Genomic DNA, 20,932 nt, shown 5'->3' with positions numbered 1-20,932 from the left:
CCTCGGATGAACCTAGGCAGCATGGTGTAGGCTTTGCCGTAAAGAACATGCTAATCGCCTTCACTGAACCTCCATCATCAGGTACTGAGAGAATCCTTGCCCTCCGGCTGTCAACATCCTTAGGCCCGGTCAACATCTTCAGCGTGTACGCCCCAACCCTCTGCTCCACCCACGAGGAGAAAGACAAGTTTTATGAGGCTCTGGATCTGGCAATATGCAGTATCCCCAACAATGAAAGCCTTTACTTACTAGGAGACTTCAATGCTAGAGTGGGAGCTGACCATGAGGCCTGGTTCACCTGTCTCGGCTTTTACGGAAGGGGCAAGATCAACGAGAATGGTCAGTGACTGCTGGAGATGTGCTGCTCCCACAGCCTATGTGTGACCAACACTTTCTTCAAATGCAAGGAGATCCACCAGTTGTCATGGAGACACCCATGTTCATGCTATTAGCACCAGCTAGACCTTGTCATCACCAGGCATGCAGAACTGGCCAGTGTCCTCCTCACCCGCAGCTACCACAGTGCTGATTGCAACACGGACCATTCCCTCGTGGCCAGCAAGGTGCAAATATTACCCAAGAAGCTGCACCATGCCAAGAAGAAGGATCACCCATGCATCAACACCTGCTGTGCAAGCAACCCAATGAAAACACAGCAGTTCATCAGCAAACTAAAGGAAGCCCTCACCAAAGTGACAAGTGATGACACCATTGACTCCAAGTGGTCCCATATCTGTGACTGTGTACAATTCAGCCATCACAGTTTACGGGAAGAGGGAGCGAAAGAATGTTAACTGGTATGAGGCAAACTGGGAGGAGATGGAGCCTGTGACTGAGGCAAAGAGGAAAGCCCTCCTGGCATACAAGGCTGCATCTAGTCCCAGAACACTACAAGCCCTCAGGATTGCAAGGAACAACGCCCAGAAGACCGCCCGCCGCTGTGCCAACACCTACTGGCTGAACCTTTGCAACAGGATACAGAAAGCTGCCGATACCGGGGATACAAGAGGAATGTACGAGGGTATCAAAAAGGCGACAGGCCCCCCCAGCTACAAGACCACCCCCCTCAAGTCCAAGACGGGCAAAGTCATCACAGACCAGGGGAAACAACTGCAGCAATGGGTTGAGCACTATCTCGAGCTATATGCAACCCAAAACAATGTCACCGGAACTGCCCTGGACGCCATTCCAGACCTGCCTGTCATGGAGGAGCTAGACACACAGCCCACCCTGGAAGAGCTCAGAAAAGCCATCAATTGCCTTGCCTGTGGGAAGGCTCCTGGAAGCGATGGCATTCCTCCTGAAGTCCTCAAGAGCAGAAAACCAGCACTGCTCCAGCCCCTACACATACTCCTCTGCCTTTGCTGGCAACAGGGATACATCCCACAGGACATGCATGATGCCAACATTGTCACTTTGTACAAGAGCAAAGGAGACCGTAGCGACTGCAACAACTACCGGGGCATCTCCCTCCTCAGCATCGTTGGAAAGGTTTTCACCCATGTTGCCTTGGCGTGCTTGCAGATCCTAGCCTCCTGTGTCTACCCAGAGTCCCAGTGTGGATTTCGAGCTGGCAGGTCAACTGTAGACATGATCTTCTCACTACGTCAGCTGCAGGAGGAGCAGTGTCGTGAGCAGCAGATGCCCCTCTACATTGCCTTCATAGACCTGACGAAGGCATTTGACCTGGTTAGTCGGAGTAGACTCTTCAGACTCCTGCAGAAGATTGGCTGCCCCCCACGTCTCCTTGCTGTCATCATGTCATTCCACGAGAACATGCACAGCACAGTGTGCTTCAATGGCGCAACATCTGAAGCATTCCCAGTCATCAGCGAAGTCAAACAAGGCTGTGTCCTTGCGCCGACACTCTTTGCCATCTTCTTCTCCATGCTGCTCCAGTACGCATTCAAGGACTGCAGCAAGGGAGTGTACATCCATACCGTGCTAAGAGTAAAGTCACAGAGGTACTCATCCATGAATTGCTCTTCGCCGACGATGCAGCCTTGACATCACACACGGAAGATGGACTTAGCAGTTGGTATGCCGCCTCTCCCATGCTTGTAAGGAATTTGGACTGACCATCAGTTTGAAGAAAACGAACGTCATGGCGCAGGAGGAAGACTCCCCTCCCTCTGTCACCATCGATGGGTACAACTTGGAAGTTGTCGAGAATTCACATACCTCGGGTCTAACATCTCCAGCTCACTCTCCACTGATTCTGAGGATTGCCAAGGCAGCAGCAGTGATGGCCAGACTTAACCAGAGAGTCTGGAACAACCCCAACCTCACTGAGAAGACCAAACTGTGTGTCTACCAAGCCTGTGTGCTCAGCTCACTTCTCCACAGCTGCAAAACATGGACAACCTATGCAAGACATGAGAGGAAACTCAACAGCTTCCACCTGAGATGTCTGCGGCACATTCTGCACATCCAGTGGCAGGACAAAGTACCCAACACTGAGGTTCTAGAACGTGCCAACATGAACAGCATGTTCTCCATTCTCAGCGAGACGCACCTTCACTGGCTTGGTCATGTCAAGAGAATGGACCCAAGGCGCATTCCCAAAGACCTGTTATATGGGGAGTTAGCAGAAGGTGCACGACCAACTGGATGACCACATCTGCGCTACAAAGATGTTTGCAAGAAGGATATGAAGATGGCAAACATCAATGTCAATGACTGGGATAGCTGTGCAAACAACCGTTCCAGCTGGCGTCTAGCTGTCAGGCAGAGAGTTCAAAACGCAGAGGAAGAGAGAAAAATAAAGCAAGCTGAAAAAAGAGCTAGAAAGAAGGATAAACAAAAGCTTACTTTGGAGCTATGCCATCGTCTCCCGTAGATGGATGGATGCCAAGAACAAGAACCATGTTCATTTAGCACCAACTAGACCTACCTGATGGAAGTACCTTTTGACACCTCTACTCCATTCTCATGGAAGTGTCTTTTGACACCTCTACTCCATTCTCATGGAAGTGCCTTTTGACACCTCTACTCCATTCTCATGGAAGTGCCTTTTGACGTCTCTACACCATTCTCATGGAAGCGCCTTTCGACACCTGCTGCAAAACATCAGTCATTTTGAGCAGGTTTTTGTAGCGCTCTTTGGGGAAAAGCCCCCATTAGATGCTATATTCATTCGTGTGAATGACCATCACATCAGATCATGTGGTTGCAGTTTAAGATCTGGTCAAAATCTGCTATTTAAAGTAACTGGGTCGTATTGTCCACTCTCCAAAATGGAGGCCGCAGATTTCATTCAGTACTTGAGTTTTCACGATTGGAATCACAACTATGAAAGCTTCAATAACTTAAGTAAAAGCTCTGATATTGATGTAGGCAGTAATTAGTTTTCATAAAATATCAAACTCAGATGATTTAGTGATGGTATGAGAAATGGCAGCTACAGTTCACCATGTGGCTTCACTGACTTAACTGTGAACAAGTTCTCTCAAGATTTTAAAGCATACAAAAAATTCTTCCATGAAAAATAATTATACTGCTATAACGACCGTATTTTACTCTCAAATCCTTCTACACATTGTATATGTGTACCAAAAATGTAAAATGGTTAAAATTTATGTTAAACATAATATATACTACACTGCTTAACAGCTAACAGGCAGGCCTATGTGTATGGAGTCAAATAGGTAACAGGTGTTCTATTTATAGTGCACTGCACAAGGTAACTTTGCTACATGTATATCAAAGGGCTAAAAGACCATACTCTCTATGAGGTAAAGGGTTAAGAAAGTCACAATTCCATGTCAATATAACCATCCATTCAGAACGAACAGCAATAACAATATTTTCAAGATGACACCTTGGTGGCCTTACTGGGTTTTTTTTTTTTTACTCTTCATATTTTTATGGAAGAAACATTAAATTCTTGTACCCTAACTTCGAGAAAGTGAGTTTCACCCAAAGGTAAAAATAGATCACTGAACCATAAAATAAGTTCCAATGACCTGGTTTTCATCAATGTCTCTAGTACACTCATCATTATGCAATTAAATACAAACTGAATCACTGAGAAATGAACTAAATGCAAAGGTCAACCGAAATCACTGTACTGTGAAATATGTCAGTGACCTAATTTTCACTAACTTGTAGTACTCCAACCAACTTGTCTAATATCAACATATATGACTCTACCAGCAACAGCCTCTGAGAAAATAACTTTAACACAAACTTTAACCCGAGTTCTGATGCCAGACTGAAGATGGATGGATGAATGAATATAATGACAAATAGATGGTCAGACATCATTAATCCATAAACCAAAATTTGCTTTGCTATCTGGACAAAAGTAAACATTTTAACGAAGTCAAGGTTTGCCTTTTTGATAAGAAAAGAATTTCTCTGGTCAGTGTGAGAGGACAAAATGGAAAAGATGCCGTATCAGACCAAGAGGTCATCTTACCCCAATGATCCCCAGGTTGGCACTCTGACATGTAGCAGAGATGCCAAAACAAAAACATGGCATGCAGCCATCAGGATTTTCTGCCTGCAGGTTGTAAAATCCAGGTCGGCAACAGTCACACCTCTCTCCTTCCACATTTTTCTACAAGAAGTAAATATATTTATATAGTTTTCATTCAGGTAAAGCAAATGTTTACATTTCTCAAATACCAAATTCTAGGCAACATTTTTGGGCCATTTAATTATCAGGTTGGGGGTGGATGTGATTTCCCCTTAACCATGATATTTTTTTCTTATTCAAGATCCAATGATTGATATTAGTTTTTGTTTTCTAAAAATCTGAGTGAAAAAACTTTTTTTAAAACTATTTAAGGGTCGTAAATTTATTTTCAAAAAAATTCATAGGCTTCAATACCAGAAAACAAAAGTGGTTGGTCCCTTGGGTGTTTGGAACAGCAGCTACACTCGGAAGAAAAAAACATATTTAGAACTCAGAATACAGTGATACTTGTGACTGGCATGGACCAAAATCATGAAAATATTTTTATCTCTAAAAGAAATGACCCTGTCAATATCCTTCAAATGCCACACACAGATCAGATATATCCCTTGTAAATGTTCTAAATTAGTAAACACATTAAGCCACTTTATATAGTACCTACCTTACAGACACATCTTCCCTCACACACACTGGGGTCCAGACTACCTGCAAATTTACACGGGCAGGGCATACAGCTGGGGTATTTGTGGTACCCTGCAGAACACTGGTCACATCTGGGTCCACTGTACCCCTCTCTGCACACACAATCTCCTGGTCTCTGAAATTAAAAAAATCTTATTGTGTACTAATCTAAAACTATACCGACGTAAAAAAAATACTTGTTTTATAAAAAATTCAGAAGTAGACAAAGTATCATGCCACATATGACTGGATAATGTTAACAAGTTCAAGTTAATCAGCCTCAAAATTTAATACTTATTTTGTAACTTAAACTACATGCAAAACAACATAGCATTTACATTCACTCTTTATGTTTCTGCAAAGTCCATTTTAAATGTGATCTACTTTGCATGTTTTCTGTGATTTTTTTGTCTATTTCAAAGTATATGTGCATTACAATATTTAAAGAAAAATCTTATAAACCATCCATAAGTTGTACAACCAAAAATGCACAATAAGGTATGAATTTTTTTAAAAATATTTACATTCTTACGGATTACATACAATATGAATCTTTTTAATTTTACAACAAAAACTTTCCTGATTTCCATAGGCCTAGAATCAGAATAAGAATTTCCTCATGTAACTTTTCATTCTTGTGAAAACAAGTCTTTGTATCGACCCATTTATTTATGCAAACCATTCAAGCTGAGACTGACAACTAAAATTGTCAAATACATGACAATAAAATGTGCACATGAATTTTATTAACACTAGAAAAAATACAGCAAACTATTTGAGCATTTTAAATATAAGAATTTATCATATGTGTCACAGATATGGTTCCTCATTTTCTCTTTGATACAAAGGGAGATAACTTTAACAGCTTACCAATCCTTCAGCCAGATGACTATCATCCTCTACACAAATGCCTGTATTTCCAACAGATAAAGAGCATGTGCACTGACGACATGGGTACGAATCTGTAGGTAATACCCCCAGGGGTCTGTAGTACCCTGGCAGACATCGCTCACAGTTTACACCTGTTGTAAAGGCCTACAAATATGGGAAACAATTTGAAATTCAAAATTTGTGCTTAAAGGATATAAGCTGATCTTAAGATTATTTCTCTAAATTAGGTGATTTTGTATTTTCTAGAAATTAGTCGATTTTGAATTTTCTAGAAATTAGTCAATTTTGTATTTTCAAGAAATTAGTCGATTTTGTATTTTCTATAAATGAGTCAATTTTGTATTTTCTATAAATGAGAAGATTTTGTATTTTCTAGAAATTAGTCAATTTTGTACTTTCTATAAATGAGTCAATTTTGTATCTTCTATAAATGAATCGATTTTGTTTTTTTTATAAATGAAATTATTTTGCAACCTCTATAAATGAGTCAATTTTTTGCACCTAGAACAGGAAAACCACCAAAGCAGTATAGTCATATTCGAAATCAGGAATATTGGGCAGATCAATCAATATTATCAATCCATATTGGTCAGGTCGATCGATATTATCAATCCATATTGGTCAGGTCGATCGATATTATCAATCCATTTTGGGCAGATCGATCGATATTGTCAAATCCATAATGCATTTGTACAAAAATGCAACAAGTTCCAACAAATCAGTTTTTACAGAAGTAAATCCACGTAAAGAATTGAAGTGGAATTTGAAATTATTCTTAACATTTTCAACACTAAGAACCTGTGGTCCAAGATTATTGAAACTACCATTTACATGAGCTTCAAGGGCATAGCTGACAAATGACATCAAACAACTTGTTAGTAACTCAGCATTTCAGGCAATGGACACATGGTGCCCAATATAACCCCATGTACTTAATTGATTACTATGTTTCCCCAACTGTTTGAATACTACATGTCCATAAATCACAATACAGCAGGTATGTATAAACTTATCTCATGGACTTACCAAATACACTATAAGTCAGTAATAGTCACAATGTCATATTGACATTATATCAGCCCTTTGTACCATGTAATTAAAAGTGTATTGTGTGGCAGTATTTGAGTACATATCAGACTTTTATTGTACCATGTAAGTAAAAGTGTATTTTGTGGCAGTATTTGAGTACATATCAGACTTTTATTGTACCATGTAATTATAAGTGTATTGTGTGGCAGTATTTCAGTACATATCAGACCTTTATTGTACCATGTAATTATAAGTGTATTGTGGCAGTATTTGAGTACATATCCGTCCTTTATTGTACCATGTAATTATAAGTGTATTGTGTGGCAGTATTTGAGTACACATCAGGTCTTTATTGTACCATGTAATTATAAGTGTAGTGTGTGGCAGTATTTGAGTACACATCAGACCTTTATTGTACCTTGTAATTATAAGTGTACTGTGTAGCAGTATTTGAGTACATATCAGACCTTTATTGTACCATGTAATTATAAGTGTATTGTGTGGCAGTATTTGAGTACATATCAGACCTTTATTGTACCATGTAATTATAAGTGTATTGTGTGGCAGCATTTGAGTACACATCAGATCTTTATTGTACCATGTAATTATAAGTGTACTGTGTGGCAGTATTTGAGTACATATCAGACCTTTATTGTACCATGTAATTATAAGTGTATTGTGTGGCAGTATTTGAGTACATATCAGTCCTTTATTGTACCATGTAATTATAAGTGTACTGTGTAGCAGTATTTGAGTACATATCAGACCTTTATTGTACCATGTAATTATAAGTGTATTGTGTGGCAGTATTTGAGTACATATCAGACCTTTATTGTACCATGTAATTATAAGTGTATTGTGTGGCAGTATTTGAGTACATATCAGACCTTTATTGTACCATGTAAATATAAGTGTATGGTGTGGCAGTATTTGAGTACACATCAGATTTTTATTGTACCATGTAATTATAAGTGTAGTGTGTGGCAGTATTTGAGTACATATCAGACCTTTATTGTACCATGTAATTATAAGTGTATTGTGTGGAAGTATTTGAGTACATATCAGATCTTTATTGTACCATGTAAATATAAGTGTATGGTGTGGCAGTATTTGAGTACATATCAGACCTTTATTGTACCATGTAATTATAAGTGTATTGTGTGGCAGTATTTGAGTACACATCAGACCTTTATTGTACCATGTAATTATAAGTGTACTGTGTGGCAGTATTTGAGTACACATCAGACCTTTATTGTACCATGCAATTATAAGTGTATTGTGTGGCAGTATTTAAGTACATATCATACTTTTGTACCAAGTAATTATAATGTATTGTTGGCAGTATTTGAGTACATATCAGACCTTTATTGTACCATGTAATTATAAGTGTATTGTGTGGCAGTATTTGAGTACATATCAGACCTTTATTGTACCATGTAATTATAAGTGTATTGTGTGGCACTATTTGAGTACACATCAGACCTTTATTGTACCATGTAATTATAAGTGTATTGTGTGGCAGTATTTAAGTACATATCATACTTTTGTACCAAGTAATTATAATGTATTGTTGGCAGTATTTGAGTACATATCAGACCTTTATTGTACCATGTAAGTAAAAGTGTACTGTGTGGCAGTATTTGAGTACACATCAGACCTTTATTGTACCATGTAATTATAAGTGTACTGTGTAGCAGTATTTGAGTACATATCAGACCTTTATTGTACCATGTAATTATAAGTGTATTGTGTGGCAGTATTTGAGTACATATCAGACCTTTATTGTACCATGTAATTATAAGTGTATTGTGTGGCAGTATTTGAGTACATATCAGACCTTTATTGTACCATGTAAATATAAGTGTATGGTGTGGCAGTATTTGAGTACACATCAGATTTTTATTGTACCATGTAATTATAAGTGTAGTGTGTGGCAGTATTTGAGTACATATCAGACCTTTATTGTACCATGTAATTATAAGTGTATTGTGTGGAAGTATTTGAGTACATATCAGATCTTTATTGTACCATGTAAATATAAGTGTATGGTGTGGCAGTATTTGAGTACATATCAGACCTTTATTGTACCATGTAATTATAAGTGTACTGTGTGGCAGTATTTGAGTACACATCAGACCTTTATTGTACCATGTAATTATAAGTGTACTGTGTGGCAGTATTTGAGTACACATCAGATCTTTATTGTACCATGTAATTATAAGTACTGTGTGGCAGTATTTGAGTACACATCAGGTCTTTATTGTACCATGTAATTATAAGTGTAGTGTGTGGCAGTATTTGAGTACATATCAGACCTTTATTGTACTATGTAATTATAAGTGTATTGTGTGGCACTATTTGAGTACATATCAGTCCTTTATTGTACCATGTAATTATAAGTGTATTGTGTAGCAGTATTTGAGTACATATCAGACCTTTATTGTACCATGTAATTATAAGTGTATTGTGTGACAGTATTTGAGTACATATCAGACCTTTATTGTACCATGTAATTATAAGTGTATTGTGTGGCAGTATTTGAGTACGTATGAAACTTTTATTGTACCATGTAAATATAAGTGTATGGTGTGGCAGTATTTGAGTACATATCAGACCATTATTGTACCATGTAATTATAAGTGTATTGTGTGGCAGTATTTGAGTACATATGAAACTTTTATTGTACCATTTAATTATAAGTGTAATGTGTGGCAGTATTTGAGTACACATCAGACCTTTATTGTACCATGTAATTATAAGTGTACTGTGTGGCACTATTTGAGTACATATGAAACTTTTATTGTACCATGTAAATATAAGTGTATGGTGTGGCAGTATTTGAGTACACATCAGACCTTTATTGTACCATGTAATTATAAGTGTACTGTGTGGCAGTATTTGAGTACACATCAGAATTTTATTGTACCATGTAATTATAAGTGTACTGTGTGGCAGTATTTGAGTACATATCAGACCTTTATTGTATCATGTAATTATAAGTGTACTGTGTGGCAGTATTTGAGTACACATCAGACCTTTATTGTACCATGTAATTATAAGTGTACTGTGTGGCAGTATTTGAGTACATATCAGACCTTTATTGTATCATGTAATTATAAGTGTACTGTGTGGCAGTATTTGAGTACACATCAGACCTTTATTGTACCATGTAATTATAAGTGTACTGTGTGGCAGTATTTGAGTACACATCAGATCTTTATTGTACCATGTAATTATAAGTACTGTGTGGCAGTATTTGAGTACACATCAGGTCTTTATTGTACCATGTAATTATAAGTGTAGTGTGTGGCAGTATTTGAGTACACATCAGACCTTTATTGTACCTTGTAATTATAAGTGTATTGTGTGGCAGTATTTAAGTACATATCAGACCTTTGTACCAAGTAATTATAAGTGTATTGTGTGGCAGTATTTGAGTACATATCAGTCCTTTACAACAAAATATAAGTAGCCAATGTCCAAACTAAGGAAAGATAAAACTAGCAGCAAATAACCTTGGCTACCATTCTCCAACATTTGTTTGAGGACAAAAGCAAATAAATCGTGACTGTCAGATGTGACTAGAAGTGGATGTCAGTTAGGTGTTATGTATTTTAGACGTAGTAACTGTCTGTTGTAATTAATAATCAATTCTTAAAAATAACAGCGACATAAAATACAGTTCCTGGATGAAATTTTACCATTTTGTTTTCTAATAAGAAAAATGTCTCTTTTGTATAATGAAATACTTTGAGATAAAACAAATAAAGTATAGGAGGAAAATATAAAAACTGAAGCAAAATTTAGTCTGGAATAAAAAGTGACACAGTGCCTGGCATATTTAGTTATTAAATATCAAAACCATATATCTGTAACAACTCATTATGCCTCTTTTTAATTTTATATTACATTTACCAATATCTGTTCTCCATATAAATTTTTGGAAAAAATGTCCTGCAGTAGCCATGAGACTTCTGGGTCCCCTTCTCCATATATGTACCTACCTAACTGTGTATTTGCATATTAAACTGAACTACGAGTCATGACCTAGACAGATACTGAAAAATTTATGCCACATGGTATTTACCTGAGGATAAAAATAATGCCTCCAAGTCTGAAGCAAAAAGATTTCTCCTATACCACCAGCAAATACTGCTATTTCCATATAATATCCTTTATATGACATTACCATTTTTAACAATGAATACTGCAAACCCAACTATGATTGGCACAGACCCAGATCAACCCTCAAATAATGTGCTGCCAGATTGGGTCTACTATGTTCACTATATTTATGATTTCCGGTGAAGAGCATAGTCTACCCTGATCTGCCAGTGAACAGCATACTCCATCTTGATCTGCCGATAAACAGAACATTCTATCCTGATCTGTGATCAATCAGTACAAGTTATCCCGATCCACCAGAAAAAACCAATCTCTACCCAGATCTACCTGTACACAGAAAACTCTGCCCTAATTCTTCAGTGAAAGCATACATACTCTACCCTGATCTACCTGTACACAGAAAACTCTACCCTGATCCTTCAGTGAAAGCATACATACTCTACCCTGATCTGCCAGTAAAAAGCAATCTCTAGCTTGATATGCCAATGAACACAATATTCCACTCAGATCATCCAATGAAAAGCCTACTCTACCCTAATCTGCCAGTGAACAGTATGCCCTACTCTGATTTACCAGTGAATAGCAGAATCAGGATAGAAAACAGCATGCTTCACCTTGATCTGCCAGTAAACAACATACTCCACCTTGAGCTGCCAGTAAACAGAACACTCTACCCTGATCTGTCAGCAAACAACACACATATTCTACTTTGATCCAGCAGTAAAATGCAATTTCTATTCTGATCTGACAATGGGCAGTATATTCTACCCTGATCTATCAGTAAATAGCATACTTAGGGTAGTACACAGCATATTCTACCCTGATCTATCAGTAAATAGCACACTTAGTATAGTACACAGCATACTCTACCCTGATATACCAGTAAATAGCATACTTAGGGTAGTACACAGCATACTCTACCCTGATATACCAGTGATTAGCATACTTAGGGTAGTACACAGCATACTCTACCCTGATATACCAGTGATTAGCATACTTAGGGTAGTACACAGCATACTCTACCCTGATATACCAGTGATTAGCATACTTAGGGTAGTACACAGCATACTCTACCCTGCTCTGCCAGTAAACAGAATACTTGGGGTAGTTCAAACCATACTCTGACCTGATCTGCCAGTAAACAGAATACTTGGGGTAGTTCAAACCATACTCTGACCTGATCTGCCAGTAAATAGAATACTTGGGGTAGTTTAAACCATACTCTGACCTGATCTGCCAGTAAATAGAATACTTGGGGTAGTTCAAACCATACTCTGACCTGATCTGCCAGTAAATAGAATACTTGGGGTAGTTCAAACCATACTCTGACCTGATCTGCCAGTAAATAGAATACTTGGGGTAGTTCAAACCATACTCTGACCTGATCTGCCAGTAAATAGAATACTTGGGGTAGTTCAAACCATATTCTGACCTGATCTGCCAGTAAATAGAATACTCGGGGTAGTTCAAACCATACTCTGACCTGATCTGCCAGTAAATAGAATACTCGGGGTAGTTCAAACCATACTCTGACCTGATCTGCCAGTAAATAGAATACTTGGGGTAGTTCAAACCATACTCTGACCTGATCTGCCAGTAAATAGAATACTCGGGGTAGTTCAAACCATACTCTGACCTGATCTGCCAGTAAATAGAATACTCGGGGTAGTTCAAACCATACCCTGACCTGATCTGCCAGTAAATAGAATACTTGGGGTAGTTCAAACCATACTCTGACCTGATCTGCAAATAAGATGATTAAGGTCTACACTGTGAGAAGCTAGTCTACCTTATAAACAAACATACAGAGCACTGTAATTTTTCGCAAGGGATGTCTTGGAAGGACAATTAAGTACATTTAAAACCTATCTAAGATAAATGGTGTGCTCAGGCCATTAAAAAAATATGCTAATAATTCAGATATTTTTCTGAACAATACACAAGTTTTGAAAATAAATTAATATATGTATTGCTATGAGCATGAAAATTAAATCAGATTATCTGTATCTACATGTAAACCAAATAAAATGTATCGACTTCAAGGGTTTCTGTTTAATCAAGCTAACATGATTTCCATCACAAAAGTCACAATGTAAAATTAAAAAACGTGTAACAAGAATTGAAAATGTCTTTAATGGCCTGTAAATCCAATCAGATTTACAAATAAATACCAGTAAGCCTGCAATCAGGGGAGTCATAAGAAAATGTCCACTTGGAGGGACTCTGTGATGATGGTGATGATGATGATGATGATGATGATGATGATGTGGAAAATAGAAATCTTCCATACTCTTCACAGTGCCTGAAATGAAGTTTACCTTACAGTTGAGGCAGACACCACCTCCTGACCTCACCCCCTGCAGATTGAGGCTCAGCCCCTGCGTGTCCACTGTGGCATTGTACTCACACACATCAGCATGGCCATGGCAATTACAGGCTGAAAATTGATGATCCATATACAATAATTCAATTAAACCACTTAGGAAAATAAGTCTACAAAGTATATTGACACTCTACTAGACACTCTACTTGACACTCTACTTGACACTCTACTAGACACTCTACTAGACACTCTACTTGACACTCTACTTGATACTCTACTGGACACTCTACAAATTTCCAGGAGTTCAAGATAGCACCAACTCTTTAACTGCTGAGTGTTGAAACCATCTCCAAAATTCTTCAGATTTTGAAATTAGCTGCTGTGGAGCACATACTGGATGTGACCAATTACATTTATATCAAACTAGGCATCATTAGAAATCTTTCTGTCAAAACCCTGTCAATATAACCATCCCTTCAGGGAGAGTAGTGACAGAAACATACCCTATGTCAATATAGCCATCCATTCAGGGAGAGTAGTGACGGAAACATACATTATGTCAATATAACCATCCATTCAGGGAGAGTAGTGACGGAAACATACCCTATGTCAATATAACCATCCATTCAGGGACAGTAGTGACGGAAACATACCCTATGTCAATATAACCATCCATTCAGGAAGAGTAGTGACGGAAACATACCCTATGTCACTATAACCATCCATTCAGGGACAGTAGTGACGGAAACATACCCTATGTCACTATAACCATCCATTCAGGGAGAGTAGTGATGGAAACATACCCTATGTCACTATAACCATCCATTCAGAAAGAGTAGTGATGGAAACATACCCTATGTCAATATAACCACCTATTCAGGGAGAGTAGTGACGGAAACATACCTTATGTCAATATAACCATCCATTCAGGAAGAGTAGTGACAGAAACATTTTCAAGACAGCTATTGGTGCAACCATACTGGATGTATGATTGGCACCTTTTCTAGTTAGGATCAACTTGTGAAAACTTAGTGTTGATATAGCCATCCATTTGGGGGGTGTTATATTTTCAAGATGTCACCAAAATCACATTGAGGGCCACTTTGCATCAATTTCATATATGACCAAATCAAAACCATAAGAAATCTTCTGATGAAAACCCCAGGTCAACTGACTTTCCATTTAAGTGGAGTAGCAACAGCAAGATCTTCAAAACTAGACAAAAAAGAAAGTATTCTGGTGATAGCACAATGTTGATATGACCTGGCAGGAATCTAGGAGAAATGACAATATTAAGATTTTCAAGATGGCACTATTCGGACAAATTGGCACCATTTACATGTATGACCAACTAGACATCATAAGAAGTCATTTTTTAAAAGCCCCATATTGATAAAGCCATAAAATCAGCAGAATCAATAACAAGATTTTCAAGCAGCAGTGGCAGCCATACTGGATAAACGAGTGACACTATATTTATGTATGACAAATTAGATATCATAAGAAGTCTTCTGATGAAAACCCCATGTCAATAAGACTTTTTATTCAGGAGGAGTAGTGAAAACAAGATTTTAAAGATGACTGCTGTGGCAGCCATATTGAACAGACTGGCACCATTTTCATTTAGCACTAACTAGAAGTCTTTTAGTGAAAACTTCATGTTCATTGACTACCCATTCTGGAGAAGTAGCACTAATGATATTTTTAGGATGTACACTGTGTGACCATACTGGATGTCCAAGCATGTCCATTTTCATTAGGACCAACTAGACCATGGGATGAATGTGTGTGTAGTTTCATAGCAATTGTCCCAGTAGTTTTTTTAGAGGAGTAGTGATAACAAATCTGTAATGGATGGACAGACAATAGATGAAGATAATGAGCAACAAATGACAGACAAAATACCGTCAGAGAAGATTGTCTGGTCTATGATAAGTAGGGCTAAAACTTGGAAGGAAATTTGTCTCTCCTGTGGTAAAAAGCTCACCCAATCAGATATAAGATGACCTCTTAAATACACATAGGTTTTACTTGTGACCAATTCATCCAATCAGATACAAGATGACCTCTTAAATACACATAGGTTTTACTCATGATCAAATTCATCCAATCAGATACGACTTCTTAAATACACATAGGTTTTACTCATGATCAAATTCATCCAATCAGATATAAGATGACCTCTTAAATACACATAGGTTTTACTCATGATCAAATTCATCCCAATCAGATACAAGATGACCTCTTAAATACACATAGGTTTTACTCATGATCAAATTCATCCAATCAGATACGACTTCTTAAATACACATAGGTTTTACTCATGATTAAATTCATCCCAATCAGATACAAGATGACCTCTTAAATACACATAGGTTTTACTCATGATCAAATTCATCCCAATCAGATATAAGATGACCTCTTAAATACACATAGGTTTTACTCATGATCAAATTCATCCAATCAGATAAAAGATGACCTCTTAAATACACATAGGTTTTACTCATGATCAAATTCATCCCAATCAGATATAAGATGACTTCTTAAATACACATAGGTTTTACTCATGATCAAATTCATTTTAATGATATTGGACATTTAGCAAGTTTGATCAAAACCTCTGATCAGAAAAAAGTCAAATATTTTTTTTTTTTTAAATGATGAAAACCCTGTAATTGAAATGGCACTTTTTAACACATTATTGGCTATGCCGTGTAGATCAAATAAGAGCTAAATGACTATCCCAAGGGCACACCAAAGCAGCTGACCCGAGCCAGTTTGGGTGGGTAAGTAACCTTTGACCCTCGAATAATAAATCTGATGCTCTACCAACTGAACTATGCTGGCTTTTGTTACCATGGAAACTTACTGTATCACAAAAACAGAATTACAAGACTGTTGGCAATTTCAGCCAATCAGATGCATAATCGATTAATGTGTGTGTATCTCACTCATTCTCATCTGAGATCTTAATGATATCATCTTATTTACCAAGTTTTATCAAAATCATTTAAAAAATAATTCTCTCTAGATTCATAAAAAGCTCAGCCAATCAGATGCATGATTACTGGATTAATATTCATGGTCTTGCTCATAGTGACAATTACAATTAAAAAAACTCACTGGATATCTTGATAATGTTTTCCTACTGTATCAAAATTGAAACAGAACAAGCTGAACCAATCACATGCCTTATCAATTCATTTATACGAAAGGATTTTACTAACCAATCACATGCCTTATCAATTCATTTATACAAAAGGATCTTGCTCATCATGAAGTCTGGCTGACCTCTTCATCATAAGCTTGTAAAACAATCAGATAAAAAATATGGACTCCATAGTGGTAATAAAGTCAATGAATCCAATAAAAAAACCACTGTTTCATATGCAAGAATCTCGCTTATTATCAAGCTTGTCCCACATCTTAATTATAGAAGCCTGTATTCCAAGTTTGATCACAACAGACATATGTATCACAACAATATTCCCAAGACTGAAATTATGAAAAAAATTGGACGTAAATCCATGCTGATGTTTGTAAATATACAAAAGTGTCTGATAATGTACTGCTGGATATTGCCAACATTCTCAATCCACCCAAGATCAAGGAAAATAATCTTAATCCATCTAAGAGTGAACAGAAACCCAAGCTGCTGGATAAATCAGTGGAGGAAATTTGCCCTGAAACTGTGGAACTTAAAGAATCCATTACAAATCTACCGGTCAAATGTAATAAATTATTTGCTCAAATTTCTTTTCAAATTGGATGTTTAACATTAAAATGGGTGCAGAATGTCAAAGCATAATTTCTGGATATTGTTCTTTGGAGTGATTTTTAGCACAATATGTTTATTCTCTGTTACTCGATTTTATTTTGTCTGAATGATCTCATTTGATTTAATATTATCTTTAAATGTTTATGTAAAAAAATCAATTTCCTTGTTTTAAAAATCCTTGACCTGCTTATTCACTAAGCCCCTTCAACAAGACCCACTCTGTCCAACTCGTGTCATTTTTTAACACTCCACATTGCAGTGCTCATATATGGAATACAAGTTACTCATTCCCAAACGTTCAAAACATGAGAAATATCGGCTGAGAAAACAGTCATATAAAGATCATATAATTGATGCTTGATGCACAAATAACAATGGATGTAACAAGATGCACAGATGCAAGGTTGTATCACAAGCCTAACAGCCCAGGGCCGCATCACAAGCCTCACAGCCTAAAGTCGTATCACAAGCCTAACAGCCTAGGGCTGTATTACCAGCCTAACAGCCCAGGGCCGTATCACAAGCCTAACAGCCTAGGGACATATCACAAGCCTAACAGCCCAGGGCTGCATCACAAGCCTAACAACCCAGGGCCGTATCACAAGCCTAACAGCCTAGGGACGTATCACAAGCCTAACAGCCCAGGGCCATATCACAAGCCTAACATCCCTGGGCCGTATCACAAGCCTAACAGCCCAGGGCGGTATCACAAGCCTAACAGCCCAGGGCCGTATCACAAGCCTAACAGCTTAGGGACGTATCACAAGCCTAACAGCCCAGGGCCGTATCACAAGCCTCTAACAGCCCAGGCCATATCACAAGCCTAACAGCCCAGGGCTGTATCACAACCTAACAGCCCAGGGCCATATGACAAGCCTAACCGGGCCATATCACAAGCCTAACAGCCCAGGACCATATCACAAGCCTAACAGCCCAGGGCTGAATCACAAGCCTAACAGCCCAGGGCTGAATCACAAGCCTAACAGCCCAGGGCCATATCACAAGCCTAACAGCCCAGGGCCATATCAAAAGCCTAACAGCCATATGAGCTAATAATCCGTCATGGACCAGTATTACATTACACAGAAATTTCAGTTAAATAGACTGCATTGTTAACACATTATTCTAACAAAGAAAATGTTAAATGATTTGGTCTGAGTATTAACTATCAGGTGCCATGATTCGTTCACATAAACATATGACATAAAAAAAGTAAAGTGTAAATAAAAACCCTACCCAAATTCAATCTCATATAGCTACGAAAAGTTTATATCAGTGAATATTTCGATGTATGTATATTCCAGCAATATCACCTCCACACGTTTCTATGTTTCCATTGTTTCCTCGTCTCCATGGTGTCTGGTTAAAAAGAGGGCAGCACTTTTCACAGTTAGTTCCACAGGTGTTGTGTTTGCAGACACATGCTATTTCCTAAAATAAGACATACAAAGAAAATTGTTATTGTTAAATATGTAAAATCTTCCTTTCCGATATGTAATAGGCGTATATATGTTATTAGTCATTCACACAAGTTTTCCAATGGGTTTAATTTGTCCTATTCTATCCAGATACAACACCAAAAAAAATGTCTTGCTGTAAAACATGTCTAAAGTCAAATTTAAAGTTGATATCTCAGTTTTCAAAAACAACTAACTTGTTTCAAAACAGGTTTGGTAAAATTATTATCCTCCATTTGACAAATAAACAGCAAGCAAAAAATAAAATCTATTGCTCTATTAATTGCTCATAAGAAACTGCACAGACCCAGATCTACTGGTTTATTATGTGATGTCAGATCTGGGTCTGTGAGGTTTGCAGTTGGACATATAAATGAGTATATACGGTACATGGCCCCAAATTAGCTGTTCCAATATCAAAATAGTTTAATGTACTGTGAAATATGCATTGCTTGGCTGACTCAGATTTCTCTTTAACCATATTTACTTGCTAATAAGATGAGTCTGACTTCAAACTGCACAGACCCAGATCTGCCATCACATAATGCGCCAACAGATCTGGGTCTGTGCAGTTTGTTAGGAGTAATTAGTAGAACAAAAAAACGTAGACCCTAATTTGCAGGCACATTGCAGGATCATTGCTGTTTGCAGTTTGCATCAATTTATATGTGATTACATATGGTAACATGTTGTATGGATGTAATAAGCAGAGTTGTAACACATGCATTTTAAAGGGACTGTACAATGGTAACATGTTGGATGGATGCAATAAGCAGATTTGTAACACATGCATTTTAAAGGGACTGTACAATGGTAACATGTTGGATGGATGTAATAAGCAGAGTTGTAACACATGCATTTCAAAGGGACTGTACAATGGTAACATGTTGGATGGATGTAATAAGCAGAGTTGTAACACATGCATTTTAAAGGGACTGTACAATGGTAACATGTTGGATGGACGTAATAAGCAGAGTTGTAGCACATGCATTTTAATGGGACTGTACAATGGTAACATGTTGGATGGATGTAATAAGCAGAGTTGTAACACATGCATTTTAAAGGGACTGTACAATGGTAACATGTTGGATGGATGTAATAAGCAGAGTTGTAACACATGCATTTTAAAGGGGCTGAACAATGGTAACATGTTGGATGGATGCAATAAGCAGAGTTGTAACACATGCATTTTAAAGGGACTGTACAATGGTAACATGTTGGATGGATGCAATAAGCAGAGTTGTAACACATGCATTTTAAAGGGACTGTACAATGGTAACATGTTGGATGGATGCAATAAGTAGAGGTGTAACACAAGCATTTTAAAGGGACTGTACAATGGTAACATGTTGGATGGACGTAATAAGCAGAGTTGTAACACAAGCATTTTAAAGGGACTGTACAATGGTAACATGTTGGATGGATGTAATAAGCAGAGTTGTAATACATGCATTTTAAAGGGACTGTACAATGGTAACATGTTGGATGGATGTAATAAGCAGAGTTGTAACACATGCATTTTAAAGGGACTGTACAATGGTAACATGTTGGATGGATGTAATAAGCAGAGTTGTAACACATGCATTTCAAAGGGACTGTACAATGGTAACATGTTGGATTGATGCAATAAGCAGAGTTGTAACACATGCATTTTAAAGGGACTGTACAATGGTAACATGTTGGATGGACGTAATAAGCAGAGTTGTAACACATGCATTTCAAAGGGACTGTACAATGGTAACATGTTGGATGGATGTAATAAGCAGAGTTGTAACACATACATTTCAAAGGGACTGTACAATGGTAACATGTTGGATGGATGTAATAAGCAGAGTTGTAACACATGCATTTCAAAGGGACTGTACAATGGTAACATGTTGGATGGATGCAATAAGCAGAGTTGTAACACAAGCATTTTAAAGGGACTGTACAATGGTAACATGTTGGATGGACGTAATAAGCAGAGTTGTAACACATGCATTTTAAAGGGACTGTACAATGGTAACATGTTGGATGGATGCAATAAGCAGAGTTGTAACACATGCATTTTAAAGGGACTGTACAATGGTAACATGTTGGATGGACGTAATAAGCAGAGTTGTAACACAAGCTTTTTAAAGGGACTGTACAATGGTAACATGTTGGATGGATGTAATAAGCAGAGCTGTAATACATGCATTTTAAAGGGACTGTACAATGGTAACATGTTGGATGGATGCAATAAGCAG

The 20,932-nt window shown here is 37.6% G+C and overlaps 1 protein-coding gene across 1 annotated transcript in view; it reads right to left on the bottom strand.

Moving 5' to 3' along the window:
• The window catches only part of LOC149806308 (laminin subunit alpha-2-like), a 339,640-nt gene that overhangs the window by 241,695 nt on the left and 77,013 nt on the right, over positions 1–20,932 (bottom strand). The window contains exons 8-12 of the mRNA XM_089951256.1: positions 18,561–18,678; positions 13,465–13,583; positions 5,972–6,136; positions 5,082–5,237; positions 4,421–4,561 (exon numbers count right to left, since the gene is read on the bottom strand). Of these exons, the coding sequence (XP_089807382.1) occupies positions 4,421–4,561; positions 5,082–5,237; positions 5,972–6,136; positions 13,465–13,583; positions 18,561–18,678 (699 nt within the window). The remainder of the gene's footprint in view (positions 1–4,420; positions 4,562–5,081; positions 5,238–5,971; positions 6,137–13,464; positions 13,584–18,560; positions 18,679–20,932) is intronic.

The sequence above is a fragment of the Sinohyriopsis cumingii genome, chromosome 1 (assembly GCF_028554795.1).
Source record: "Sinohyriopsis cumingii isolate HCF-2022 chromosome 1, ASM2855479v2, whole genome shotgun sequence".
Lineage (NCBI taxonomy): Eukaryota > Metazoa > Mollusca > Bivalvia > Unionida > Unionidae > Sinohyriopsis > Sinohyriopsis cumingii.
The sequence above is the reverse complement of the archived record's forward strand: the minus strand, read 5'-3'. Positions and strand labels throughout refer to the sequence as shown.